Source organism: Adiantum capillus-veneris, chromosome 13 (genome assembly GCF_014529385.1).
Source record: "Adiantum capillus-veneris isolate H3 chromosome 13, ASM1452938v2, whole genome shotgun sequence".
Lineage (NCBI taxonomy): Eukaryota > Viridiplantae > Streptophyta > Polypodiopsida > Polypodiales > Pteridaceae > Adiantum > Adiantum capillus-veneris.
Window position 1 is genome coordinate 157,693,661 of NC_140943.1, and position 27,348 is coordinate 157,721,008.

The window sequence follows — 27,348 nt, forward strand, 5'->3', positions numbered from 1 at the left end:
ATAGGCTTTTTACCTGTAGGCAAGTCCACTAGATCCCATGTATGATTCTTATGAATAGAATCAATTTCTTGCTGCATAGCATCTTTCCACTGAACACACTCTAAAGCTTGTTCAAATGAATCAGGCTCATCTGCATCACAAAGAGTGCTAAAGCAAGCCAACTCTACTTGCTCTCTGCCAAAAGTAGTACCAGCACGTGTTTTCCGTGGCAACGGTGCATCCAACTTGCTATCCTGCAAAGTTTTCTGAACCCATTTAGGCAAGGTTCTTTCTTCCCTGAGAACTTCTTGCTCTTCACGCACAATTTCCTCTACATCATGAGGTGTCACATGCTGATCAAAAGATTGATCAAGATTATCAACCTGTTGTGATTCTTGATTCTCCACAAAAGAAGGAAGCAAACCTTCAAATACATCATGTGTCTGCATATGAGGTACATCAAAAGCAACCATAGGTTGAGTAGTAGTTTCTGCAAAAATTACATCACGACTTTCAAAAATCTTGTTTGTAGCAGGATTGTAAAGTCTATAACCTTTACTTCCACTACTGTACCCCACAAATATACATTTGATTGCCTTATCATCAAGCTTCCCACGTAACTGCTGAGGGATGTGAGCATAAGCAAGACAACCAAAAACACGAAGATAACTGACTGAAGGTTTTTTGTCATACCAAGCTTCATATGCAGTAATGGTCTTCAAGGCACGAGTAGGACACCTGTTCAAAACATGTGCTGCACAAGCAACTGCCTCCATCCATAGTTTATGAGGCAAACTCTTAGCCTTGAGCATACATCTAGCCGTCTCCATTAAAGACCTGTTCTTCCTTTCTGCAACACCATTCTGTTGTGGTGTGTATGGCATAGTGCATTGGTGTTTAATGCCTTTCTTTCCCAAAAAATCCTTAAATGCACCTGACATGTATTCACCTCCTCGATCGGTACGAAGAGTCTGTACTTTGCAACCTGTTTCATTTTCAACCATGGCGACATAATGTTGAAAAACTGCAAACACATCTGACTTTGCTTTGAGTGGATACACCCAACAAAACCTGGAAAAGTCATCAATGAAGGTCACAAAATAAAGGCTGTTTCCTATAGATGGCGTCCTCATAGGACCACATACATCACTGTGTACAAGCTGCAACTTTCGTGTCGCTCTAACTGAACCATCCTGCGAAAATGCAAATCTGTGCATCTTTCCAAGAACGCAACCTTCACATACATGTCTTGGTGGCATCTCCAATAAAGACAAATCATGCACCATATTATGACGTTGTAAAGTCATCAAACTGCCATAACCAACATGCCCAAATCTAGCATGCCACAACTCAGCATCCTGCATGGCCTGAGTCTTTGTTTCTGCAATACATACCTGAATTTGCTTTTCATAATGATCTAGCACAAATAGTCCATTGTCCAGCGTACCTGTAGTGATAAGAGAATAACCATTCTCTCGATCTCGTACAACACATCTGTCATCCTCAAAAATGACCCGAAGACCATTTTTTGCAAGAGAGGATACAGACAACAAATTCTTCTTGATCCCTGGAACATATAAGACATCTGGCAAGCATAAATCTGAACCATCTGAAATGGTAATCAAAATCTTACCAACGCCTTTGATTGGATAAGAAGCATTATTTGCACATGTCACCTTCTTTCTTGCTGGAGCTGCATCCAATGAACAAAACAAATCCTTCCTTGAAGTAATATGCCTGGATGCACCACTATCAAAGTACCAAATCATTTGTGTCTTGTCAACACTGTAAGCAGAAAAATTTGAACATACTACAAAAGCATAAGAATCGTGCACAAAGTTTGCAGACTCTTCTTTAGCTGTAGAAGAATCACCAGAAGCTGAAACAACCAAACTTGACTCTTTCTTCTTTTCTTTAGCAATTCGCTTTTTACACTCACTAATGTAGTGACCAGGTTTCTTGCAGTAGTGACATTTACCTTTCTTCTTGGACTTGTCGGAATCACCTTTAGACTTCTCTGAAGATTGTCCTGCACTAGACTTGGAGTGATGAGCACTCTCTTTACCCCTGTTTTTGTTCTGTACAACAAGAGCATGATCCATACCATCCACCTGTAAAGACTTGTTCTTACGTGATTGATCCTCCTGCAATAGCAAAGCCACTAACTCTTCAAAATGAAGAGGGTCAGGATTAGCTCGCAAAGACAGAGTCAAAGAAGTCTGAAAAGTCAAATAAGATGGTGGTAGTGAATTGAGTGTTTTGGAAACCAAGTCCTTCTCTGGAATCACTTCATCAATGCTAAGTAATTGCTCTTTAAGATCCCTGATTTTTGTAAGATGCTCGACAATATCGTCACCTTCGTCCATCTGTATTTTGTCAAGTTGTTTCTTCAAAAACTCTATTCTGGCAGCGTTTCTTCCTCCAAACATAGCTTGCAGAGTGTTCCAAGCATCCTTAGAAGTTCTGCAAGATCTGATATGTGGTGTGATTGTCCTCTTTATGGTTAAGGCAATCACAGCCATAGCCTGTGCATCTTTAGTATCCCATCTCTTTTGCTCTGGAGTGACTTGTGAGGGTCCTGCACCAACAGCTGCACCACGACCAGGCGTGGCAGGTGCAATGCTACCTGGACGAACTTCATCTCCAGATACATAATCCCACAATCCTTTACCAACCAAAACATTTTTGGCCATAAAAGACCAAAGAGAATAGTTGGTACCATCCAATTTGTCTTCGGATGTAAACGCACCAAAAATCTCTTTCTCTGTAGATTGAGCCATACTGTAGATGCACACAAGAGAGCAAAAGAACCTCCAAGAGATTCACAAATCTCCTCTCCAATCCAAGCAAAACTCTACACAAAATCTCAGCACAAAGCTAAGACAAGCTGCTTCCCAAAAGAACTGTTTACCTGAAGAAAATCTGTCAAAAAGCACACCCTCTTGATCTAAACGCCTCCGAAAAGTAACTTCTGCTACGCTGCTCAGAACAAAATTCTGAGGGCTCGAACGGCTTCGAAAGGGGGGTAAAACCCCAGGTCGCCTGTTCAGAATACTCCCGGAACGTCGAGGATGCTCCCACGAACAAATTTTCCGAAAACTGCCTGAAAACTGCGATTGCGCGCGCGGACGCGAAAACGCAAGTAGAGGCTCTGGAAATCACCTCGCTCTGATACCAATTGTTGAAGATGATGAAACAGGAAACAGAAGGAAGACAGCAACTCAGAGTAGGAAGAAGATGGAGAAGGAGAAGACACAGAGCTTGTGTACGAGATCTCTGTAGTCTCTCTCTGTATTAGAATAATAATTGTATGTATACAAACTCAGAGCTACAAAGCTTATATGAAACCCTAAGAGATAAGGTGTCCTTTCACACCAGATGTCCAGGGGGAAAAACCCAGTGGGAGAAAAGTGCCCCTGGTGAAGCGCGTATACACACTAACACTACTACATGTCTACAGAAAACACATTGAAGTGTTTGAACAAGTATGTGATTCCTTAGGGGAACGCAACGAACTACATAAGTGCAATGCCTTAAGCTTGACATTAAGTGGGAAGGCTGGAGATTGGTATAGGACCCTAAGGGTGGACGAGAAAACAATCTACCCTATCCTTCGAAGGTTGTTTCTAAAGGAGTACATACGAGAAGGTGTGCTTTGGGGTGTAGCATCTCAGCTACAGAAGGCCGAACGTAAGGAAGGAGAGTCAGTAAGAGACTTCATTAGTCGTCTAAAGCACTTAAACTCTCGCTGCCCTGTAAATGAGCGCTTCAACAATAACCAACTGCTTGATCGATTCATTCGAGGGTTGAGGAATGAAGGAATCTATAATGGACTAGTGATTAGAGGTATCACAACCTGGGAAGATGTCACTGCCAATGCAATCCAATTAGAGGACAACTTGATGATAGCAGGCATGAGGGTGTCTACTGACACGAGATCCACTAGCTCACAAGCCATTGAGTATGAACCCATGACTGCAAAGCCCATTGCCAATGAGCCAAAGGTATTTGAGACATTCTTGACAGACCTCACCAAGGCAATCCAAGAGTCTCTTAAGGATAATCGACCCCCTCAAAATAGTCACATGTATCCAAGAAGGGAGCAACAATGGTGTTCCATTTGCTTAGGTCCACATAGCACTAGTGAGTGCCCTACGTTTAGAGTAAAATTTAATGGAACTTGCAACGCATGTGGTAGGTATGGTCACCAAGCTAAGGATTGTTTAATGATCAAACGTATGATGGCAAATAGACCACCTGTAGCCTGGACGGATGCGCCTCGAGCTCCTGTATTGATGCCTACTCCACCTGTTGAGCAACTACCGCAACACATGGTCCCTAGATCTCAAAATGTTGTACAAGCTACACCGTTACCACCTCCTGTGCTAGGACCGCAGCCCCCGCATCCAAGAGTCGCCCCTATGAACCAAGTGGGTTGCGAGCCATCAAATGCTTATGCAGATGGCTGTGAGGAGGAAATAGACACTAGTATTGCCTACGGACTTGATACATTGGAAGAGTGTCCTATATACTACATGGAAGATTGTTGGGGACAAGTCAAGTCGGTTTATCAAGCTGCTGCTCTCGCATCCAGAGGTCAAAATATCAACACCCAGGCTAGGAGGCCACCTCTTCAATGCTACGAGTGTGGTGGACCACATCGAGCAGCGGAGTGCCCTATTAGGCTGCAAAAGAATGCTGCACAGATGCAAATGAATCAAGGGAGCACGTCTGCAATGCCAATACTCACATGTAATCGTTGTGGCATAGATCACTTGATTGCCCAATGCCCCTATAACCCAAATGCGCCTAAAATCACACCCCTGAATTTGGTCGAAATTGCTAGTGTGACGTCGCCAATACCACCCGTCGCACCCGCTTATGCGATTACACGGTCCATGCTTCAAGGGCCAAGACATATCCTCGAAGAGAGAGATACCGCGTCAGTTATCCAAGGAAAGAAAAAGAAGACACGAAGGAAGAAGTCGCAAAATACGGAAAATTCAAAGCCAAGTTCCAAAACAAACATAGGAACAGGAGATGACCCCGTGTATATGAATGACCTCGAGGATGATTCAGATTCAGTCGAGACAATGGAGACTAGAACCAATACCACAAAGAGAAAGACCGACACAGAAAACCGTAACATGGAACCAAATGAAAACCGAATAAGAGAAAACCATAAAGAGCCTCTGAAAACACCACAAGTGTTTCCAAATCCAATCCAAGACCCCCAAGATAAACCGCAGGGGCAAAAAGGGAAGAATCGTAAAAAGAATATTGGGACGTACCCAAACCCTGTAGACGAGATTAAGCAGGTGAAACATCTAAGAGGTTTAGTGGAGGAGACTCAAAGGAAACTAGAACCAGAACCCATGCAGGTCAAAATTCATGACACAGTGTTTCCCACGCAAGTTCATCCACCCCACATGAACCATAGACCGTTAGCCATATCTAGTATCATCCAAGAAGGGAGTGAGGACGGGACATCAGAAAGTGGGCATACACCCTTCTTGTTGGAAAGGATGTTTAACGAAGGAATACCTGATCCCATTGAGGAATATGAGATTCCATCCTCACCAGTTCCTAGTCAAGGACCTACACCCTGCAAAACGCCAATGAATGTTGCCAAACTAGTGGACTTCATGTCTTCTGAGGTCCGAACCACGATCATAGCAAAGCTGTATGGAGATCCTGAGTTATTCCTTGCACTTCAAGCATTCCTTAACGGAGAGCTACGAACGGGATTACCGCAGTTTGCGCAACCAAATAGGCCTGACTCGATTATGATTGATGAGGAAAATCATGTGCAATCACTTGACTTAGATGGACACGAGTCTGTGATTGAGGTACCCATTAACGAATTAGGGCAGTATTTTGAAGGCGACGAGTCTAATGCAACCCTACCCATCACTACCAAGGGATTAACTATAAAGGGAATTCTTGATGGTGGTGCGGGAGTTAGCATCGTTACAAAAGATTGTTGGGAATCCATGGGAAAACCCCGCCTCAGTGTTACTAACATTGTGGTAAAGATGGCAAATGGTACCATAGCCAAACCTATGGGGATGCTCAAAGATCTTAAGATCAAAGTTCTAGGACACAAGGTACGACATACGTTCATTGTAATGGATTTCTCTAAACACCTTATGTCATATGAAATGATTTTAGGACGACCATTCATGAGGGAAGCAGAAATGGTTCACGATTGGTCTAAAAATCATGTCTATTTGCAATTCCAAGACTCTGTCCTTAGAGTGGATTTGGTGACTGGTAAGGTACACCCCTTAGGGAGTAAAACCATTATTGATCATCGCTCTGACACCACAGTTCACTCGGCCCCACTACAATATTGTTACACTTGTAAGAAGGATACAGACATTGGCCAAGATTCTCCTTACATGGATGTGTTACCGGGTATGACGGAATCAGACAATGTGGATTGGGTCCACCTAGCATCAACCATAGACACTTGGGGAAATAGGGGGACGACCTGGGTAACACATGAGGGGGATGAAATGCCTATACCCTTAAATATGCTACAAGCAATGCATATCGCTTCCGACAAGACTCATCCTAATGTCACGAAGAAAACATACAAGTGGGTCCCTAAAGCTTCTTTAGTGACCATAGCTAGTGCAAAAAAACAGAAGCCTTGTAAGAAACGTACCACTCGCTCCAAGAAAAGTAAGAAAATGTTGCGATGGATCCCTAAACGACTATTGGAAGCCCAAGGCTACTATCAAGGAAATGATCAAATCTGGGTGCCAAAACGTAGATTGTGCTCTTACCTATCACCTGACCCAAGTGAGCCCAATCCCGTAGCTCCAAAACGAATCAATGATCGTGGAAAGAAAAAAATCACAGAATGCTACACACCCGCTCCCGAGCTAGTTTGGGTACCAAAGAAAGAACGATTTGTTCCACCTAGCTCAGGAAGGGGGGAGTCCCATGAAGATTCTAACTCCTCATGTAATACATCCATAGAGGTAAAAGCTTCTACACAGCCTCCATCTATAGTAATGGACCTCAATGAAGCTACAAAAGAATCCACACCTCCCAGTGTTCAAGAATCACCTGATGAACCACTTCAAGTTCAATCCTGGGAGAGTAAGGGTGGCAAGCTCATTTCAAACAGTATGATCTACCTAAGGAAGGGGGGAGTGTTTGTGGACATCCATCATTCATTTGTTTCCCTCTCAACCTTTTTCCCTGACCTCTCAATTCCAATCTTAGGGAATGTACATATAAAGCTTTATACTCAAAAAAAAAAAAAAGGAGCAAGAGCAATTAGCAAACGAGTATGCACATTAAAGTCAAAACATTGACTCAGACCTACACATGTCACATCTGGTACAGTGAAACAGAAACCTATGCCATGAAACACCTTTGATCCTCATCACTTGAGTGATGGAGGGTAGGTAAGATTAGTACGATAGGAGTGTTTCTGTTTTAGAGTTGCGTGATTAGCGAAGTTCTCTTTTCCCACTAATGTGCCTCCTGGAGGTATTCCTTTTGTTTCCTAGTGTGTACAGGAGCGTGTTACTATTGATAGGATTTGGATCTTCATGGAACCTTCAAATCAAGCGCGACCATCGACACAAACAGGTGTTTCTTGTCCATTAGCATTGCCTTTATCTTTTTGCATCCATGTTTGTCTGCTTTGATTGTGATTGGTAGCATAATATTCAGCGCATTGGCTTAGTATCAAACATTTAATTCAATGCAATCTTTTGTCATAATCACTTGTTTAGGTTTAAAACTCAAGCAGTCCGACTAAGCTAGTTTGACCAAGCTAAGTATTAGAAATCTTCTCTTAATACCATGGGGAATGCCTTCCTAATAAACAATGGTTACTTAGGTTCTTAATCCGATTTAGGCAGCATTGTATGAAATGTACTAGGGCTTTCTAGTGGGCTTGACCCTATTGACCTTTAGCTTAAGTATTATAAAGGGAGTTTACTAATGTGATGAGCCTGGGGAGGGTAACAGTGTTATATGACCCCCCAAAGTTACAAAATTAAAATGCTGAAAATGAACAAACAAAAAATCAAAGTGCCACAATGTAAAATTTTAAGCTGGAAGAGAAATCCTGGCTTGATTTGGTACTTCACTCACATGTATCGCCTATGGTACTAGAGCCCTAGAGGTTCCCAGTGTGGGCGCTTTTCCTTGAAAAGCAAAAAACCCAAGGCATACAAAATAAGCACACACATCATAATTGAATCAATGTGAAAAGACCTTGGGGGGTCAAAGAAAAAGTAATCAGTCAGGCGATGATTTCATGAGAAATTCCTTTTATGGTAGCTTAACTACAAGGTTTTCTAGATATAGCCTCTAGTCAGCCCTTGAACATGAATACTTGGCTCTCGCGATTAAACAACTTAATTGACCACAGAAAATTAAGAAGCTTACCCATGGTATTAATATTCGATCTCTAGTGCTTTTCGACTGTCAAATTAGCGACCCCAGACTTGTTTAATTTTCTACCTTTACATCTGTTTATGCATTTGATTACATTGCAATTTAATGTTCATTGCTAACAAATTGTTTGAAATTCTTTGACCAATCAATTTGTCTACCTAAAACTGCATATGCTTTTTATGAGAATGCAATTACTGTGCCAATGTTGTTTGATTTTGCAGTGACTGAAGAAGGCTAAGGACATTCATCTCAAATGCTCTTCCACCTCGACGAACCAGCTTCAACTCAATAGCTTCCGAGGACGGAATCTACATCAGGAAGGGGGGCATGTTAACCCTCACGGCACACGGACACCCTATGATCTATAAACGTTGTATTATTTAGAGTCAGGTACCGGGCTTGTCGGACCAATAGGGAAAGGTAGAGTGATCGCCGATGAGAGGCGCACTTTAACTTGGACATTCAAGGGATTAGTTGGTTAAGCATGGGCGCCCGAGTGTGAATGGGGTGAGCTCCTATAAAAGCCAACTAAACCTAATTTTTACTCATTCTCTCATTTGTGCAATTGAAGAGTGCTCTTGCTCCATCTCCATCTTCTTCTTCTTCACCTCCTTGTGTGTGTGTGTGAGAGAGAGAGAGAGAGGGAGAGTGTGTGTGCGATCGAGCATTATGAAGGCACGACGGCGGCGAAGCGGTTGAGCGCGGCACGACTACAGCTTCTTCTTCATCGCGGCGAGGAATCCACCACGAAGGCGAGCGTAGAGCGGTGAGTGACACACCCTTTGTTTCCTTGAGCTTGCTAGTTTAGGCTTGTTGTGTGCTTGGAGCCGTTTGTGGCTCGCACTCGGTGTATTGGCAAGTCCCTTGCTTCGACAGTGCGGCAAGGAGCGCACAAATGGACAGGCCAAAAGCAGTAACAAGACTATTAAGACTATTCTCACCAAGATTGTGCAGAAAAAGCCAGACCAGCGGGATTTGAAGCTTCAGACTACTTCATGGGCATATAGGAGAGCTTATAAGGTCACTACAGGATTAACACCATTCAGAATGGTATATGGCACTGAAACTGTTGTTCCTATGGAGTTTGTTATTCCAAGTCTCAGAATGGCTGTAGAATATGGATTAGATTTTAATCACAATCTTAAGAAGCGACTGGAGGAGCTTACCCAGTTAGATGAATTGAGACAACGGGCTATGCTGAAACATGAGATTGTTCAACAAAGAAAGAAACACTGGCATGACCGAAGGATTAAGGTCCGAGAGTTTCAAAAAGGGGATTTGGTACTCCTATATCAGTCCAAATTGGGTCCTAAGAAGCCGAATCTAAAGATAGTCTGGGTAGGACCATTCGAAGTGGACTAGGTTTTCTCCAACGACACGGTAAGATTGAAAGACCTATCTGGATTACTGCTGCCAAGGGTGTATAATGGAGCTAAAATCAATCTCTACTATTCAGAAGCCAGAGAGCCTTTCCAAGAATAGAGTACTGAGGATCTGGGAGCTGAAGATCAAGAACTATCTTGGGACTTTTTCGTGTGCAGCCAATTCCATAACCAGTTCCAGAGCCAGTTTCAAACCAGTACCAGCACGACCAAGCCAGGCTTATACCTAGACCAGAAATGTGGGGCCAAAGTTATCAGTTTTTAGGGGACCAATGGTCATATGGAATATCATTGGTAATCATTTCAATGACGGGCGAAATTCTTGTCCAATGCATGTCTGCCACGTCATTTGCGGTGCACAGAAGTCTAGGAACAGTAAGTGGTGGAGCTTTTATGGTGCGAACGCGTATAACAGTAAGGCGAGTAGGCATTTTTTCTCGCAAATCTTCTGCACGACCCACTCACCATCGTTGAACGCTCATCAGTCCGTCGTCTCTCAACCCTCGAAGAGAACTCAACTATAGGGGTGTCAAGCACTCAACGAGCAAAATTCCAGAAGAATCAGACGGTGGATTTTTTCTCAGAAATTTTGGAATCTTGCCAAAATTCAAGAAAGAAAGGAAGGATGTAGATGGCGGAGATAGTCTCACTAGGTGGGAACCGGCTCCTGTGAGACGAACAACGGATTAGTCAGTAATTACCAAGGCAATTACCACAGTAACTCCCAAGGCATATAAATAGGACCCATTACATTGTAATCGGGTTGGCATTTGTCAACTGTACTTCTGCTTGGCTTTTGATTCATAATCCTTAGTTCCCGAGCTGTTCTTGAGCCACATCATCTTTATCTGTAATCCTAAATACAGCAGTCCAGTGTACTTCAGGTATACATACTTTGTACTCATGCTCTCTGAATTTGAATCTAAATATCATTCTCAGTACTTTGGTTTGTTTCTCATTTTAGTAGATGTATTCCAGTTCAGTTTCTATCTCTTTTTCCAGTTCTACTACTTGAACTAACACATCACCAGTAGCTGTAAACTTCTAACACTTGAATCAGCTATCTAAAGAGATCAGCTCCAATTCCAAGTACCCACGGCTACCTTCATAGATGAGAACGCACGGGGGGCCAACAGTCCTTGACTGGGCACCTTGTGTTTTATCTCCTCAACGTTTCCTGCAACGCTAGCTGCACTTGTTGCTCTTTGCGTTGCTATGAAGTCTTGCTTGCATTGTTGTGTTTTTGAGCTACTTGTTGCAGTACTAGTGATAGCTAAGCCTTTTTCATGTTGATTGCTACCTGGCTCAACGCTACTTTGCTGCTCACCTTGCGTTGCTATTCTCTTAACGACAACGAAGTTTTGCCTTGGTTAAATTCCAGCGCAGCCTGCAAATGTGTTCCTCCCTGCTTCCTGCAATGTGTACCTCTTGTGGTAAAAAGTTTGAATCCAAGATTATGCAAAAGAGGATGATATGATGTACTATTGCCGGATTAAAGATCTCGAAGTACAATGGATCGTTGTGGATAAGGTCATTCACAACAGTTACCTTGTGTAGACATCAAACTTTTGCCTCCATGTAGAGACTTATAATAGAGAGCAAACTCAATGCCATAAAGTTTGATGCTCTTGCCTCTTTATTACTATAGGAGACTCAATCCAGGAAAACGTAGTCTACTGGAAAACTAGGGATAAGTAGTCTACTGTTGATTAAGCCTTTATGGATACTTGGAAGATGGGTGGTAATGTTGCCATCCTTCTAATAGTAGGCATGTGATTGCATAATCGCAGTAAGTCTAAAAATTTCGGTGATTAGGGTAAGATAAAGCTAAAATGAAATTACTGTAAGACAAATCATCCTCTCAGTAAGAGTCGTTCTACGGCTAAAGGCTAAAGAGACTCAAAAAAGACAAATGTGGCCATTGCAAATGCTTCTTCCAATGCAGATTCTACTAGTCTTGTGAAGGATACAAAATGGGCGTTTAGTGCACATGGTTAGTATGACCCTTCTGTTCATGATACATGAATTTCAAGCACCGTAGATTCACGTGCATGGTATCTTGATGTGGTGTTGCAAATCACATTACATCTCACCGTGATATGTTCACTTCTCTTAAGGCTATCTCGGATAGGAATGTTGTCGCGTGCGCTAGCAATGCCTCTTATCTAGGTAAGAGAGTTAGTAAACTTTTGAATCCTATTGCAAATGACAACTCTTTCACACTTGCTGATGCATTGTATATACTTGGGATGAAGATGAACCTTATTGTCTAATTTATGGATGAACAATGTACTATTCATTCATAAATGATCACCTTGTCCCATCACTTCACCCATATTGGAGATGCACTTGGCATGCACATTTTGCCAATTTGTTGCGTTTGCACAAAACTATAATGGTGGCTTTGTTGCCCCCTCTTAAGGCATTGCCTATATATGTATGTGAGTGTTGCTTTTTGGGAAAAGTGTTGCAACCATAAATCTTTTCTTTTGGCAACCACCTTGTTTTTTCAAATATGGAGGGAAGCATATCATCCATGATTTAAAGATTTGCAAAGATCATACATCTTTGCTTGTTTCACGAAGGCTTTCCCTCATTTTTTTAATAGCTCCAAGCATCAAAAAGGTTTTAGGTATTGCCATACTAACTCTATTAGCATCATATGAATCCTTGTCGCATGCTATCTCCAACACATCTATTGACCATCCCTAGCTAGCTCTGCTTGTTTATAAAGTGAGTGCCACATTATCTTGTGCTTCTTCGAGGTGCACCTTGGGATTGGCTTATAGTCTATGCATGAGCTCCAAGTCTTCAAGTAGTTGAGTTGCCTCAGCTAGTGTGACAACTTCTTAGTAGGCCGGTTTAAAAGCAAACTTTGAAAGACAAAGAAAGAAAAAGAAAGCGAGCTTACAACAAAGAAAACGAAAGATAGAGAAAACAAGCAAGCAACAGTAGAAAAAGAAAGTTTGCAAGCAAATAAAGAAAGAAAAATTGAAGCAAATCAATCTTTGCCGGCCAAGTGCTTTACTCTGTTCGACATTAGCTTTTTTGCTACCAGTTACACTAAATAAAAGCATTTATAAAAATGTGTAATTTCCCTTTCTATTCTATTGAGAGGTTGGTGGCTTCTTTCATCGTTAAATGGATCAATTCCATTTTTCTAAAGCCTTCTACATCTTCCTTTATATTGGGATCCTTGCGTCCGGTGCCATAATATTTGTTTTGCACCTCCTTTGTTAAGCTCTCACACGAAGACACTTTTTGAAGTATCCTTCCAAAGAAAATCAAAACAAAAGGCCACAAACTTTGGTTTAGTTTTCCTATGGCCCACAAAAACAAAAACAAGACCAAAACCAAGCTAAAAAATCAAAAACAGATCCGCAATCCATGCTTTTGAAGCAATAAGGGTGTATAAAACAAATGGTCACTTTATACAAGGATCACGTCCAAATATTTGACATATCAAATGCATACAATTCCTAAGAATAGCTCGAGATAAACAATTTCTCCATCCTATCAATTCATCACTCTTATAATTGATTTGAGGATCCACTACATCTCTCATTTACAAGACGAAGTCATGTAAAATTGCCTTCTTTAGGGGTTCAATACCGATGCCATTAATGCAAATGCTTTGGTTTTGTTCAAATATGATAATGGAAACTTGTGAAACCTCTCAGAGGTCATACATGTCCTACATATAAGTTGCAGGTTTATTGAGAAAGAAGGATTGAATAGTCTGCTTTCTTGCCTAACCTCATTTTGTTCTAATCAATGAACTCTTTCACAAAGGGGAATCAATAACCGATCAAACCATAAATTGAGAAAAAGATTAGAGCCGTCACAGTAAGAGAATCATTTTGAAATGATTATCTTTAAACCTTGCCCACCACCACTCTTTTAACTATTCACTTCCAAAACAAAAGACCGCAAACTTTGGTTTAGTTTTTCTATGGGCCACAAGGGCTTGTTTTAGAAAGCCAAAAACCAACCACACATAAGAGGCTAAAGAGTGCTTTACAAGCTATGGGGGGGCATTCTTCAGAGTAGCAAGCTTTTGCGACAAAGCATTTCCCAGATTGGGATCCTTTTCCATTAATATCTGTTTTAGACTATCCACGTTTCCTCTAGCTTCTAAAACACACCTCAAATTGTCTCGCAAGTTCTGTAAGTTGTGATTGGCCTTGTTCTTGTCCATAATTGCTTCCCTGAATGAACAAAGACTGTCAGAAAGCTACAACACCTCCACTTTATCATTGGAAGCTTCTTAGTGTCGAAACATTTTGGACTAAATATAGATGAATCTTTCAAATAGCCATCAAAGTTTGTGATACATCAGCAAAAACAAACAAGTTTGTAGTGTCTTACTTTCTTGACCTCCCCACTTTCTCATTGGTCTTCCACATTACAGCATTAACTTTGCTAAGTTCTAAATATTCAACCTAGATAGCATGCAATTTCAACATGGAAATGGCATAAAGATTCGAGAAAATGTCAACATTGCACGGAAACCCACTGAGTGTTTTGGGAGGAAAGAAGAGCGTAGGTTGAGTTTAAGTAGAATCCACTAGCTCAAGAAAGGATTGCCTTAGCTTAGCCTTGAGCCGGTTGAAAATGGAGACTACCTGGTTGCAAACCATGAAAAACCGGTGAAATATGCGAGAAAATAGTTCAAAAATCTTGCAAATTTTAAGTTTATGTTAGTATTTCTGGTTCGCTTCTTTGTGGGAAGGAAACTCAGTCGCCGACCGCTTAATAAAAGAAACTTTCCTGAATATTGACTAGAATTAAGTTATAGAATGTAAGAAAATGTGAAATTAAAAAAGCTCATTAATATATATGTGTGTGTGTGTGTGTGTATCCATAGAATTTACTAGAATTATGCAAGTGAAGTTTCACTTTAACATTTTAAAACAATAGAATGCAAAAAAAAGTAAAGACATGTCAAGATATGAAATGAAAGTGAAATAAACATTTAAAGTAAGTCTCCATCGTGCACTGAAAACAATGAAAGTCTCCCTAACCCAACACAACACTAAGGTTTCTTTTAGAAAGGAAAAAGAAATGACACATGCATACTAAAAAATTACATTTAAAGTAAGAGAATCATTATGAAATGATTATCTTTAAACCTTGCCCACCACTTGGAGGACACTCTTTTAACTATTCACTTCCAAAGAAAATCAAAACAAAAGACCACAAACTTTGGTTTAGTTTTTCTATGGGCCACAAGGGCTTGTTTTAGAAAGCCAAAAACCAACCACAAGTAAGAGGCTAAAGAGTGCTTTACAAGCTTAGGGGGGAATTCTTCAGAGTAGCAAGCTTTTGCGACAAAGCATTTCCCAGATTGGGATCCTTTTCCATTAATATCTGTTTTAGACTATCCATGTTTCCTCTAGCTTCTAAAACACGCCTCAAATCGTTTCGCAAGTTCTGTAAGTTGCGATTGGCCTTGTTCTTGTCCATAATTGCTTCCCTGAATGCACAAAGACTGTCAGAAAGCTACAACACCTCCACTTTATCATTGGAAGCTTCTTAGTGTTGAAATATTTTTGACTAAATATAGACGAATCTTTCACACAGCCATCAAAGTTTGTGATACATCAGCAAAAACAAACAAGTTTGTAGTGTCTTACTTCTTGACCTCCCCACTTTCTCATTGGTCTTCCACATTACAGCATTAACTTTGCTAAGTTCTAAATATTCAACCTAGATAACATGCAATTTCGACATGGAAATGGCATAAAGATTCAAGGAAATGTCTAACCACATTGCTAGGAAACCCACGGAGTGTTTTGGGAGGAAAGAAGAGCGTAGGTTGAGTTTAAGTAGAATTAGTGCTCAAGAAAGGATTGCCTTAGCTTAGCCTTGAGCCGGTTGAAAATGGAGACTACCAGGTTGCAAACCATGGTAAAGGGAAGAAAAACTGGTGAAATATGTGAGAAAATAGTTCAAAAATCTTGCAAATTTTAAATTTATGTTAGTATTTCTGGTTCGCTTCTTTGTGGGAAGGAAACTCAGTCGACGGTCGCTTAATAAAAGAGACTTTCCTGAATATTGACTAGAATGAAGTTATAGAATGTAAGAAAATGTGAAATTAAAAAAACTCATTAATATGTATCCATAGAATTTACTAGAATTATGCAAGTGAAGTTTCACTTTAACATTCTAAAACAATAGAATGCAAAAAAAGTCAAAACATGTCAAGGTATGAAATGAAACTGAAATAAACATTTAAAGTAAGTCTCCATCATGCACTAAAAACAATGAAAGTCTCCCTAAACCACAAACTTTGGTTTAGTTTTTCTATGGGCCACAAGGATTTCTTTTAGAAAGGAAAAAGAAATGACACATGCATACTAAAAAATTACAAATGTGTGTGTGCGTGTGAAAGAGTGCACTGTAGCATGGTTACTTCACGCAACACGTGTGCGGGCTTGGTTTCTTCCATAGTTTGATCCTCAAATATTAGCAAAAAAAATTATCAACACTGAAAACACACAGAATGATCACCTCAACTTGTCCCATAGAGCCTCTTTTGTTCGCAAAGCTTCTTTAAGCTCTTTCTCCTTTTGCAGGATACTGTTAACCAAGAAGCTTCTTGGCTGGTCCACGCATGCCATTTTTTGAATCATATTGTCCATCTAAAAAGTTTCATTTTTTCCAGGACACGTAAGTAGAACTGTTTTCAACAAAACCAGGCAAAGAATCTGTTACCTTTTCTTCTGCTCCCAGAATTTGGAGTTTCAAGGTTTCCCTCTCACTTTCCACTGATTTGAAGTGTTCTTGAAGCATCTTGTACCTCTTGGAAAATGTGGATATAATGTCAAGCTTTCCTTGCATAGAACAAACAACTTCACTTTCCCCAAATGCAGCCTCATAGTTAACATCTGATAAGACTGCACCCAGAACGTCCATCATCAGAACTTGATATGTCATATGATTTCAGTTGAGCAATTCACTTCAAGCATGCCATTATAGATGATCATCGAGATGAGGTCAACATTTTTTGTCAGAAAAACAACGATTGAGGCCCCTCAGCATAAAACTGCCTCCCCTGCTTTTTGACTCAACTTTACAGGACCTGACATGTAGTGCACGAGGCATTACTTCGGGTCAAGGATACCTATTCAACAAGACACATGGACTGTACTAACACAAAGTTGGATGAAAGAGCTGTGTAACTAAGCAAGCCACTTGCCCCTTGAAGCTAGCCGCAATGCCCTGTGCCAAACAACCCTTTGTGATTCATTGTTTAAATAAGCCAAAATGTTCTCAAGTTCTCTTAGGAAGCTCAAGCATAGACACCCACCATCTGTCACAATGCTCATGGTTTTACAAGTTGAAGTTTGTGATGCATTTGAGAGTCCCAAGCTTCGTGGAAGAATTGTCTGGAAGAAATGAAGAAAAGTTACCTCCCTCCCTCTCAAGGAAAGAGTGTGCTTTGAAGTATCTCATAAGAGTATTTCACGTAAGCAGCGTGCTTGCGAAACACCAGAGTATGAAAGGCACAAAAGTGCCAAGACTCCTATAACTTTTACAGATTCCAGAACGACCGTAGGGAAGTATTGACATGGATTTTATCTTTGACCTCCTGAAGCTCAGAATGGGCATAATGACTTCTGGAATATAGTGGACAGATTCAGAAAGCATGCTCAGTTTGTTCCAGTCAAGAAGACAATAAAAGCAGATCACATGGCTAGGTTGTTCGTTGCACAGATCTTCAAATAACATGGGATGCCAAAGTCTATTTGTGTCAAAACAAATGTCCCAGGATGGCTAGTTTATTTTGGAGGGCATTACGTGAGCATTTGAATATGACACTCAAGTTTTCTTCGTCATTTCATCTGCAGATTGATGGGCATTCAGAGATTACCAATTCAATGGTGTTAGACTTGTTGAAGTACTATGTCTCATATCACAACTCTGAATGGGACAAGTAGATCGCAAGTCAGTGATATATATGAAGTCTAGAATTGACCAAGATGTGAATGTGATTGATCTTTGTTGTTCGAAATCCAGCGCAGATTAGGATATGTGCTAATGTATGCTCTGTGAGTGTATTGTCTTCTGAGGATGGTGATTGGCATGTTTGCATGGAGTCGGTGTCTACAAATTATTGGTCTTGCAAAACAACAGTTACAACTTGAAGAAATCCGAAAGATGATGTAACGTGCTTGCTAATGCTGCTCCCCCCCCCCTTTACCCCTGCGCGCTAAGGACTCTTGGACAGAGGAGGTGGCTTTACGTACGGCTCGCTCTGCTTGGGCTTGGGCCAGGCACTCGATGCAGTCACGCCTATCTAGAGGACGCTCGGATGCGGATTACTCCCCATCCAAGCCAGCCTTGAAGATAGCCCATCTAGCTGCTGCGGCAGCATCTGTTCTCTTTCGCTCCCCATGAGGATCGTCTCATGGAACGTGCAAACACTAGGTGGGCCCCAATTTCAGCGTCAGCCGGGCCGACTGCGTCAGGAGCTTCAGCGCTATCTTATGGGAGGAGAGATTGATCTCCTTATGCTTCAGGAGCACCATCTGTGTGAGAGCTACATTAGACGTTGTGGTCAGCTCTTGCATGGACGATATGATACTTTGTGGTTAGCTCCTTTTGGACTTGGAGGCATCCAGGGTGGGGTATGTATGACTATTGCGGACTCTTTGCAGCAGGCCATTGTGGGCAGAGGGATTATTGTGCCAGGCAGGGCTCAGTGGATTACTATGCACGTTCAGGGTGGCCTAGTGCGTTTCTTGAACATCTATGTGCCCAATGTGGCGAGTGCTCGTGCAGAGTTTTGGTCTCAGATAGTTGAGTCTCTGCCGCCGGCAGAACATTGGTGCATAGGAGGGGACTTCAACATGTTGGAGGACCCTTCTAACAGGATTGGTGGCAGCCATGCTATAGTGCATTGAGTTGAGCTGGCAGCTTGGGAGAGGTTTTGTATGACTCGGAGGGTTTCGGATGTTTGGCAGCACTCTGGTTTTGTGAGGCCCCCAGACAGCCTTGCCTTTTCTCGGTCAGACCGCATAGTGGGAGGAGTGAATCTATCGCGGATACATCACTTCTACACTAGTGACCACTTCAGTGACTTGGGAGGGACAGTGGGCATTCTGGCAGGGACATCCTTCTCGGACCATGCACCAGTGATCCTCAGTGGCAGACAAGCAAAGGAGTGGGAGCACGATGCTTCGCATCCCAGAGAGAGTCTTGTTGGACTTAGCACTCAGAGAGCGGGTAGAGGCTCTTTGGACAGGGAGCTTGGACAAGCAGGAGTCTCCTGCTGACAGAGTGGCCTCAAGCCTAGCCTAGATTAGCTGTTTTTTTCTCCAGGAGTCTCTGGCTCGCTGGGATGCCGCGAGAGAGGAGGAGCAGCGTCTTAGACGGGGCATTGCTTCGCTACAGAGGATGCAGGAGCAGCATCCAGACAGTCCTTGGTTGGAGGAGCAGTTATAGCAGGCTCGACAGGAGCTTGCTAGCACAGAGGAGAGGCGACATGAGTTTTCTTTTCACCCCGACAGGCATCTCATGGACTCAAGTGGGTGATAGAGTGACTGGTGCTTTCTTTGAGGCAGTGAGACCTCGGCACTCGCATGCCAAGGTCAGTCAGTTGAGGAGGCCAAACGGGTCAGTTGCTTTTGAGCCCGAGGATATGCGTGCAGTTGCTACTGACTTTTACCGTGAGTTACTGTCTGCAGAGTCCCAGTCAGAGCATCAGGATGCATGCAAGGAGCAGGTTTGGGCACACATGCCTTGTCTTGTGACTGAGGAGATGCGTCAGAGGCTTGAGCTGCCCCTTCAGCTTGAGGAGCTGCACATAGCTCTTAGAGCCCTCTCCCGTGGTAGCTGTCCAGGTGAGGATGGGTTGACTCCCAGTTTTTTCTTGGAGTACTGGGACCTGCTTGGCCCAGATCTCTGTAGTGCTTTTTAGTACATTTTGCACATAGGAGTGATGTCTCACAGCATGAGTGAGGGCCTGATCTACCTCATTTCCAAGGAGGGTGGCTCCTTGGATGAGATTCGATAGTGGCGCCCCATCACCATCCTCAACTCAACCTACAAAATTCTTGCCAAGGCTCTGAGTTTGAGGATTCAACCACTTCTAGAGAGCCTTATACATGGGACTCAGATAGGTTTTGTCAAGGAACGTAGTATCCTTGACAACATCTTTACTTTTTGGGAGGCTTTTGCCCTGGCACGGCTCCGTGGTGAGGACCTCGTGATTCTTCTTCTCGACTTTGAGAAGGCATACGACAGAGTTGATTGGGACTTTCTAGAGGGCACTCTACGCAAGATGGGCTTCTCAGATGCTTGGATCAGAGGGGTGTCAGTTTTGTACAGACAGGCTCATAGTCAGGTACTTTTGGTAGGAGGTAGAGGTGATCGCTTCATGCTTACACGCTCGATCAGACAGGGCTGTCCTCTTGCTCCCTTCCTCATTCTGTTCTATGCGGAGGCTATGAGCAGGTTTTTGGTGTCGCAGCAGGTTGGTCTACACGGCTTAGCACTTCCTATTTGGGGAGATGAGCTTTTGGACGTTGAGTTTGCCGACGACTCAGCCTTGTACTTAGATGGCCAGGAGGCCAACCTTCACAGGTGTGAGCAGGCTCTGGAGACATTCTGTTGTGCATCGGGCGCATTGATCAACTGGAGAAAGATAGTGGCTTTCTCGGTTGGTAGTGCTCCTATGCCCGATTGTTGCCAGGAGAGGGTTTTAGGCATAGAAACAGGGAATGGCCATTTTCAGGTCTCCGTTCCTCGTTCCCACACCACCTTCCTGTTCCGAATCCCCGTTCCATGTTTGAAATGTGAGTATCCATAACAGGGAATGGTGTTTCATGCCCATTGCCGTTCCCCGTTCCCTGTTCCGAAATCCCGTTCCGGGTAACTATGGTTTTAGGTGGATTCCCCCAGGGACTGCAGTTCGCTACTTGGGCTGTCAGGTGGGTTTCAACTTGTCTCCCGAGCAACAGATTGCTCCCCTTCTCCTGTCTATCAGGAGAAAGTTGTTACATTGGAGCTCAGCACGACTTTCTTTGGCTTGCAGAGTAGTAGTTGCCAACCAGGTGTTGTTGGCGACTATGTGGTACATCACTTCTTGCTGGATCTTCTCGAGTTCTTGTATCAGCTAGGTAGAGAGGCTGATCAGGAACTTCCTTTGGTCAGGACGTGACACTCAGATAGCCCGAGCCAAAGTGGCTTGGCAGGTCATCACTCTTCCTTGTTCACAGGGAGGGCTGGGGATCATTGATCCAACACAGCAGAGCAGAGCCCTTCTTGGGAAGTTCATTGTCAGAGGACTTCTTCCAGGTGAGGAGCCCTGGAAGGAGTTCTTGCTACAGCGGCTTCGTGTAGGGTGCCTCAGGCAGGAGGCCCTTGGCAACCTTCGACCAGATGGATCTTCACAGAGATGCGAAGAGTTGGTTTGAGCAGGAGACTGGAGGACCACTTCACTGTGAGCTTGCTTCGATCTTGGGAGCTCTTGCGGCGTGGCTTGGAGCAGAGACAACCTACGCGCACGGAGAAGTGCCTACGGCAGCCCCTCGTATGGAACCCCATGGTTAGTACTCAGAGAGGCCACTTGGTTGGCAGTTGGCCTCATGTTTCCTGGGGTCCCATGGCAGCGGGTCCAGCGCGCTCTTTAGGTGACTCGCTAGAGTTCACAGGTTTGTCAGAGGAGGTGCAGGGTCTTCAGCTATAGGGCATGAGAGGGGTGCAGAGCATGTGCCAGGACATCTCAGAGTCAGTTCCAGTTGAGTGGCTCACACCTCTCGATCCAGTAGCACCCAGGTGGATGGGAGAATTCACACGACTGGAGGTTCTCATCTCAGTCAGGGCCTGCTCAGAGACTATTCCATCCCTTTTCTTCGAGCTCCAGGGTGGGGGACGCCTTCAACGAGTTTCAGTAGAGGCCCCATAGGTGGCAGAGTGCTGTTTTCAGAGGATCCGTGTAGTGGGCATTTGTGGGAGGACTTGTGTCATAGATCCTGACCTAGCAGCTCTTGAGACTGGACATTGGAGGCTGTGGGCTTGGGAGTGTTGTCTACTGGCACGAGTACAGTGGGATCCTGGTGAGTGGCTATGGAGGGATCCCTTCTCTTCTGCAGACCATCCAGGAGTCCCGTTCTTTCAGTACACTGTTTGTCTAAAACGTCATATACTAGCAGCACAGAGAGAGGCCCGCCCCGTTGCAGCACCTCATTGGCAAGAGGAGGGTCTCACAGCTGAGTTCTTGGCAGCATTTTGGGAGAGGTTGTGGGACTTCAGACAATCGAGGCGCGTCACCTTGTTTCAGTGGCTAGTCGCACATAGAGCTACAGCAGTTGGGAACTGGCTAGTGCATAGTGGTCTCTTGGCCGCATGTGTAGCTTGTGACCAGCAGAAGAGTCAGCGTCACTGTCTGTGGGACTGTCCCTCTGCCCAGCAAGTGTGGCTACGAGTTCTTCGGTTGATGCCTGCTCTCTCCACGGCTCGACAGTACACTTGGGGAGCAGCGGCTTGGTCCACCTTCACGGGCCCAACACTTTAGTTTGAGCTATCCTCCACCAGCAGGATGATAGTGATGCAGGAGGGGCGACCTACACTTCAGCCTGCTACAGAGCTTACTCCACAGGAGTGGTGCAGCGAGAGAGAGGAGTGTTGGGAGCTCATTAGTGGCCTGACAATCTGGTTCATCTGGCGGGCCCGTTGTTTCCGCATCTTTGAGGCTCGCCCTGTGCCACCAGCAGAGACTGTACACGATTTTTGGCTAGAGCTGATCCACACTCTTAGAGGACAACTCAAGGGACTACAAGGCAGCTCCGGCCGCATACGGGAGCGCAGAGAGGCTTTCCTACGACTCCGGCGTCTTGGGCCCTTCTACACCATGGTCCAGGGTGTACTACAATGGCACAACCGACCACCTGTGTGGCTTTTCCCTCCCCCCATTTCTTGATTTAGCCCCATTGTACATATGCTGGTTTTTTCATTGGGAGAGTCTCCCACCATGGTTGTTGTAGCCCTCTCTTGAAGAGGTGGTTGTAGCCCTATGGGCAATTTCAGTAACTAATAGAAGGATCTTTTTCTCGAAAAAAAAACTTGAAGAAATCTCGTCATTTCGAGCCTGGAACTAGCTCGCTGCTCGCTGCCCGCCATCGCCCCCCCCCTTATACCCCTCGCGCTGCCTCTCCCCGCCGTCGCCCACTGCTCGCTGGCTGATGCACGCTGCCCACTGCGCGCTCCCGCTGCCCGCTGCCATTACTCGCCTCATCATCCCCTTCCCCCACCCCTTTCCCCCCTGTGCGCGCCCCCTTCCCCCGCTCCATTCGCCCCGCCTTATCCCCAATCCCTCCGAGTCACGCTTTTGGCTCGCAGATAGGCTGTTTTTTCAGCTTCCTTGTGAGCGCCTTGTCTCCAACGCTCTCCTTGATTCAGCAACAGACACAGAATGGCAGCTTCTGCTCCATCTTAGAGGGACTCCACAGAAGCCCCCTCGCCCGACACCGCGGAGCTGACCCTTCGACTTTCTCTTTCGCCAGAAGAGCAAGCGAGCTTGATGGCCGAAGTGGAGCGTCTGCAAGCCACTTCGGTTATCTGTAAGATCATTGGCACTCGACCCAGTCGGGACGAGGCTCGGGATTTACTACAGGTGCATCTTCTCTCCGATGTGGGCAAAGATCACTGATGTCCAGATCTTTGGGAGAGGGTACTACCAGGTCGAGTTCGAGTTTGCAAAGATGACGACTAAGGTGATTTCGATGAGCCCACTCAGCATCAGAGCAGCTCAAGCTTACTTTTGACGTTGGCATCACGGTTTTGACTCTACTACAGATGTTCTCGAGGAGGAGGCAGACTTGCCGATTTCGGTTTGTTTCCCAGGCCTGGGGCGAGAGTACCTCCCCTCCTACCCAGGATTGGTTCCATGTTCGGGACAATTCTAGAGTCTCCACGCACGACAGCTTCAGTTGTGGCCAAGGCCGCAGGTTTACCTACTGTGCGGGTTCTCGTTCGTGACATGCACTCCCTCCCCAAGGTGGTATTGTTGCCTAGGGTGAGTCGGGGATGGATCAGACAGAGTATGGAGTATTCGGGTCTCCCGAACTAGTGTTTCATTTGCAGGCAAATGGGCCATATGGCAAAGGCCTGTCCTCGCAAGAGACCTCGACCCACAACACATGCGCAGCCTCCCAAGGCTGAGCATGCCAAGCAGCCAGACATACAGGACGCACAGGCTGATACATCGACGGAGACCAGTGATCAGTCAGCTGATGGTTGGTAGCAGGTGCCTGGCCGCCGCGAACATGGGAGGGCTCGTCCCATTGCTCCCCCTGGTGGCCGACCTTTCGTAGCTCAGCCGCACAGGGTTGTTCCCATTGGAAACCATTTTGACCCCCTTGAGCAGGACCTGCCTGAGGAGGCCCCGTCCACTTCTGGTCCTTTGCCTCCTCCTCCCTCAGACGTTGCCGCTCCACCTCCCCTCCACCCCCCCCCCCCCACCCCCCCCCTTCGCCTCCCGCCCCTCCTCTCTCCCCGATGGGGCCCATAGCCTCGTCTCCTGCCCCTTCCGCCACTCCTCCTCAGTCGCAAGGTACTGGACACGCTTCTGCTGCGAGGCGTTCTCTTGGTAGTGCTTTCGCTACGAGCCGTGTGGCTCGAGAGGGACAACCCCACCTGAGGCCACCTTTTTTGGTGCACACTTCTCCCTTTGCAGCGGTCCCTAGAGGTCTGACCAGCTTCAACATTCGCAGAAGTTGGGACTTCTTCGACTACAACTTCACTAGGTTTCTGGGTGACTCCTCTCTCGACTTGGAGGAGGCCAGCTTTCAAGTCCCCTCTTTCTTGCAGCTAGAGGCATTGAGGCCCTGGATACAGCGATGGGTTTCTCCTTTCCGTTGTGTGGTAGGGATCTCACAGAGTGGACCCAACACACAATCCTTGACTGGCTCCAGATTCAAGCTATTGAGATCTAACACCACATAGGGGACTTAGCGGTGACAGATCTGGTACAGACTCTTTGGCCTCTAGACAAGTTCAGCGTGACACCTCCAGACGTAGGGGGGTGCAGGCACATTGTAGTGCATTCGTTTGTTGACACTCAGTGCCCTCCGTGTTATGTATTTGTGCATGAGGATTCTTGGACAGAGGATGTAGCCCTTTGGGCTGCACGCTCGGCTTGGGGCTGGGCAAGACAGTCACTTCTTGCGCATTTGTCTAGAGGTTGTTCGGATGCGGATTACTCCCCATCCAAACCTGCCTCAAAGATAGCGAGGTTGGCTGCTGTGGCAGCATTTGTTTTCTCTCACCGACTCCATGAGGATCATCTCATGGAATGTGCAGGGACTAGGAGGGCCCCAGTTTCAGCGTCAGAGTGGTCGGCTGCGTCAGGAGCTGTAGAGATGCCTTGTGGGTGGTGAGATTGACATTCTTATGCTACAGGAGCAACATCTCTGTGAGAGACGCATTCGGCGATGTGGTCAAAGTTTGCATGGTCGCTATGAGACATTTTGGTCAGCTGTTTTTGGACTTGGAGGCATCCAGGGTGGGGTATATATGACTATTGCAGATTCTTTGCAACAGGCCATTGTGGGCAGAGGGCAGAGGGATTATTGTGCCACTCAAGGCTTAGTGGATCACTATGTAGGTTCAAGGTTGTCTCGTGGGCTTCCTGAACATCTATGCACCCACTGCGGCGAGTGCACGTGCAGAGTTTTGGTCTCAGATTGTTGAGTCTCTGCCGCAGGCAAAGCAATGGTGCATAGGGGGTGACTTTAACATGTTGGAGGAACCCTTTGACAGGATTGGTGGTAGCCATACTACTGTGCATGGAGTTGAGCTGGAAGCTTAGGAGAGGTTTTGTATGACTCTGCGGTTTTCAAATGTATGGCAGCATGCCAGCTTTGTGAGGCCCCCAGACAGCCTGGCCTTCTCTCGTTCGGACTGCAAGGTGGGAGGCGTGAATCTATCTCAGATAGATTCAACAATGGCGCCCCATCACCATCCTCAACTCAGCCTACAAAATTCTTGCCAAGGCTCTGAGTTTGAGGATTCAACCACTTCGAGAGAGCCTTGTACATGGGACTTAGACAGGTTTTGTCAAGGAGCGTAGTATCCTTGACAACATCTTTACTTTTTGGGAGGCTTCTGCCCTGACGCGGGTCCGTGGTGAGAATTTGGTGATTCTGCTTCTCGATTTTGAGAAGGCCTACGATAGAGTTGACTGGGATTTTTTGGAAGGCACTCTACCCAGGATGGGCTTCTCAGATGCTTGGATCAGAGGGGTGTCAGCTTTGTACAGACGGACACACAGTCAGGTGCTTCTGTCAGTAGGTAGAGGTGATCGCTTCATGCTCACACGTTCGGTCAGACAAGGCTGCCCTCATGCCCCCTTCCTCTTTCTGTTCTATGCTCAGGCGATGAGCAAGTTTTTGGTTTCACAGCAAGTTGGCTTACGTGGCTTAGCGCTCCCTATTTGGGGAGATGAGCTACTGGCCGCTGAGTTTGCAGATGACTTAGCCTTGTACTTGGATGGCCAGGAGGCCAACCTACACAGGTGTGAGCAGGCTCTTGAGAATTTCTGTTGTGCATCTGACGCACTGATCAACTGGAGAAAGACAGTGGCTTTCTTGGTTGGTAGTGCTCCTACGCCCGATATTGGATCCAGGTGAGGGTTTCAGGTGGATTCCCCCAGGGATTGTAGTTGGATTCCCCCATGGATTGTAGTTCGGTACTTCGGCTGTCAGGTTGGTTTAGACTTGTCTCTTGAGCAACAGATTGCTCCCCTCCTCCTGTCTATCAGGAGAAAGTTGTTACATTGGAGCTCTGCACGACATTCTTTGGCAGGTAGAGTTGTAGTGGCCAACTAGGTGTTGTTGGCTACTATGTGGTGCATCACTTCTTGTTGTATCTTCTCGAGTTCTTGTATCAGCCAGGTAGAGAGCCTAATCAGGAAGTTCCTTTGGTCAGGGCGTGACACACAGATTGCCCGGGCCAAAGTGGCATGGCAGGTCATCACTCTTCCTTGTTCTCGGGGAGGGTTGGGGATCATAGATCTAGCACAGCAGAGCAGAGCCGTTCATCGTCAAAAGACTTCTTCCAGGTGAGGAGCCCTGGAAGGAGTTCTTGGTTCAGCGGCTTAGTGCTAGGGTGCCTCAGGCTGGAGGCCCTTGGCGACCCTCGACTCGATGGATTTTCACAAAGATGCGCAGAGTTGGCTTGAGCAGGAGACTGGAGGACCGCTTCGCTGTGAGTCTGCTCTGATCTTGGGAGCAACTGCGGCAAGGCCCGGAGCAGCGACAGCCTTCTTGCACGGAGGAGCGCTTGAGACAGCCCCTTATTTGAAACCCCATGGTTAGCACTCAGAGAGGCCACTTGGTTGGTAGTTGGCCTCATGTTTCCTGGGGTCCCATGGCAGAGGGTCCAGGGACCAGCACGCTCTCTAGGTGACTGGTGACAGTTTTCAGGCTTGTCAGAGCAGCCTCAGGGATTTCAACTTTAGGACATGAGAGGGGTGCAGAGCATGTGTCAGGACACCTCAGAGGCAATACCAGCTGAGTCGGCCTCATGTTTCCTGGGGTCCCATGGCAGAGGGTCC

At 45.3% G+C, this 27,348-nt stretch overlaps 1 protein-coding gene across 1 annotated transcript in view; it reads right to left on the reverse strand.

Moving 5' to 3' along the window:
- Nucleotides 1–14,914: 14,914 nt before the first annotated feature.
- Nucleotides 14,915–27,348, reverse strand: part of LOC147445159 (uncharacterized) — a gene marked incomplete at its 5' end in the record, with an annotated part of 176,059 nt that continues 163,625 nt past the window's right edge. Inside the window, 3 exons of the mRNA XM_086528175.1 lie at nt 14,915–15,261; nt 16,299–16,429; nt 16,503–16,684. Of these exons, the coding sequence (XP_086384301.1) occupies nt 15,072–15,261; nt 16,299–16,429; nt 16,503–16,684 (503 nt within the window). The remainder of the gene's footprint in view (nt 15,262–16,298; nt 16,430–16,502; nt 16,685–27,348) is intronic.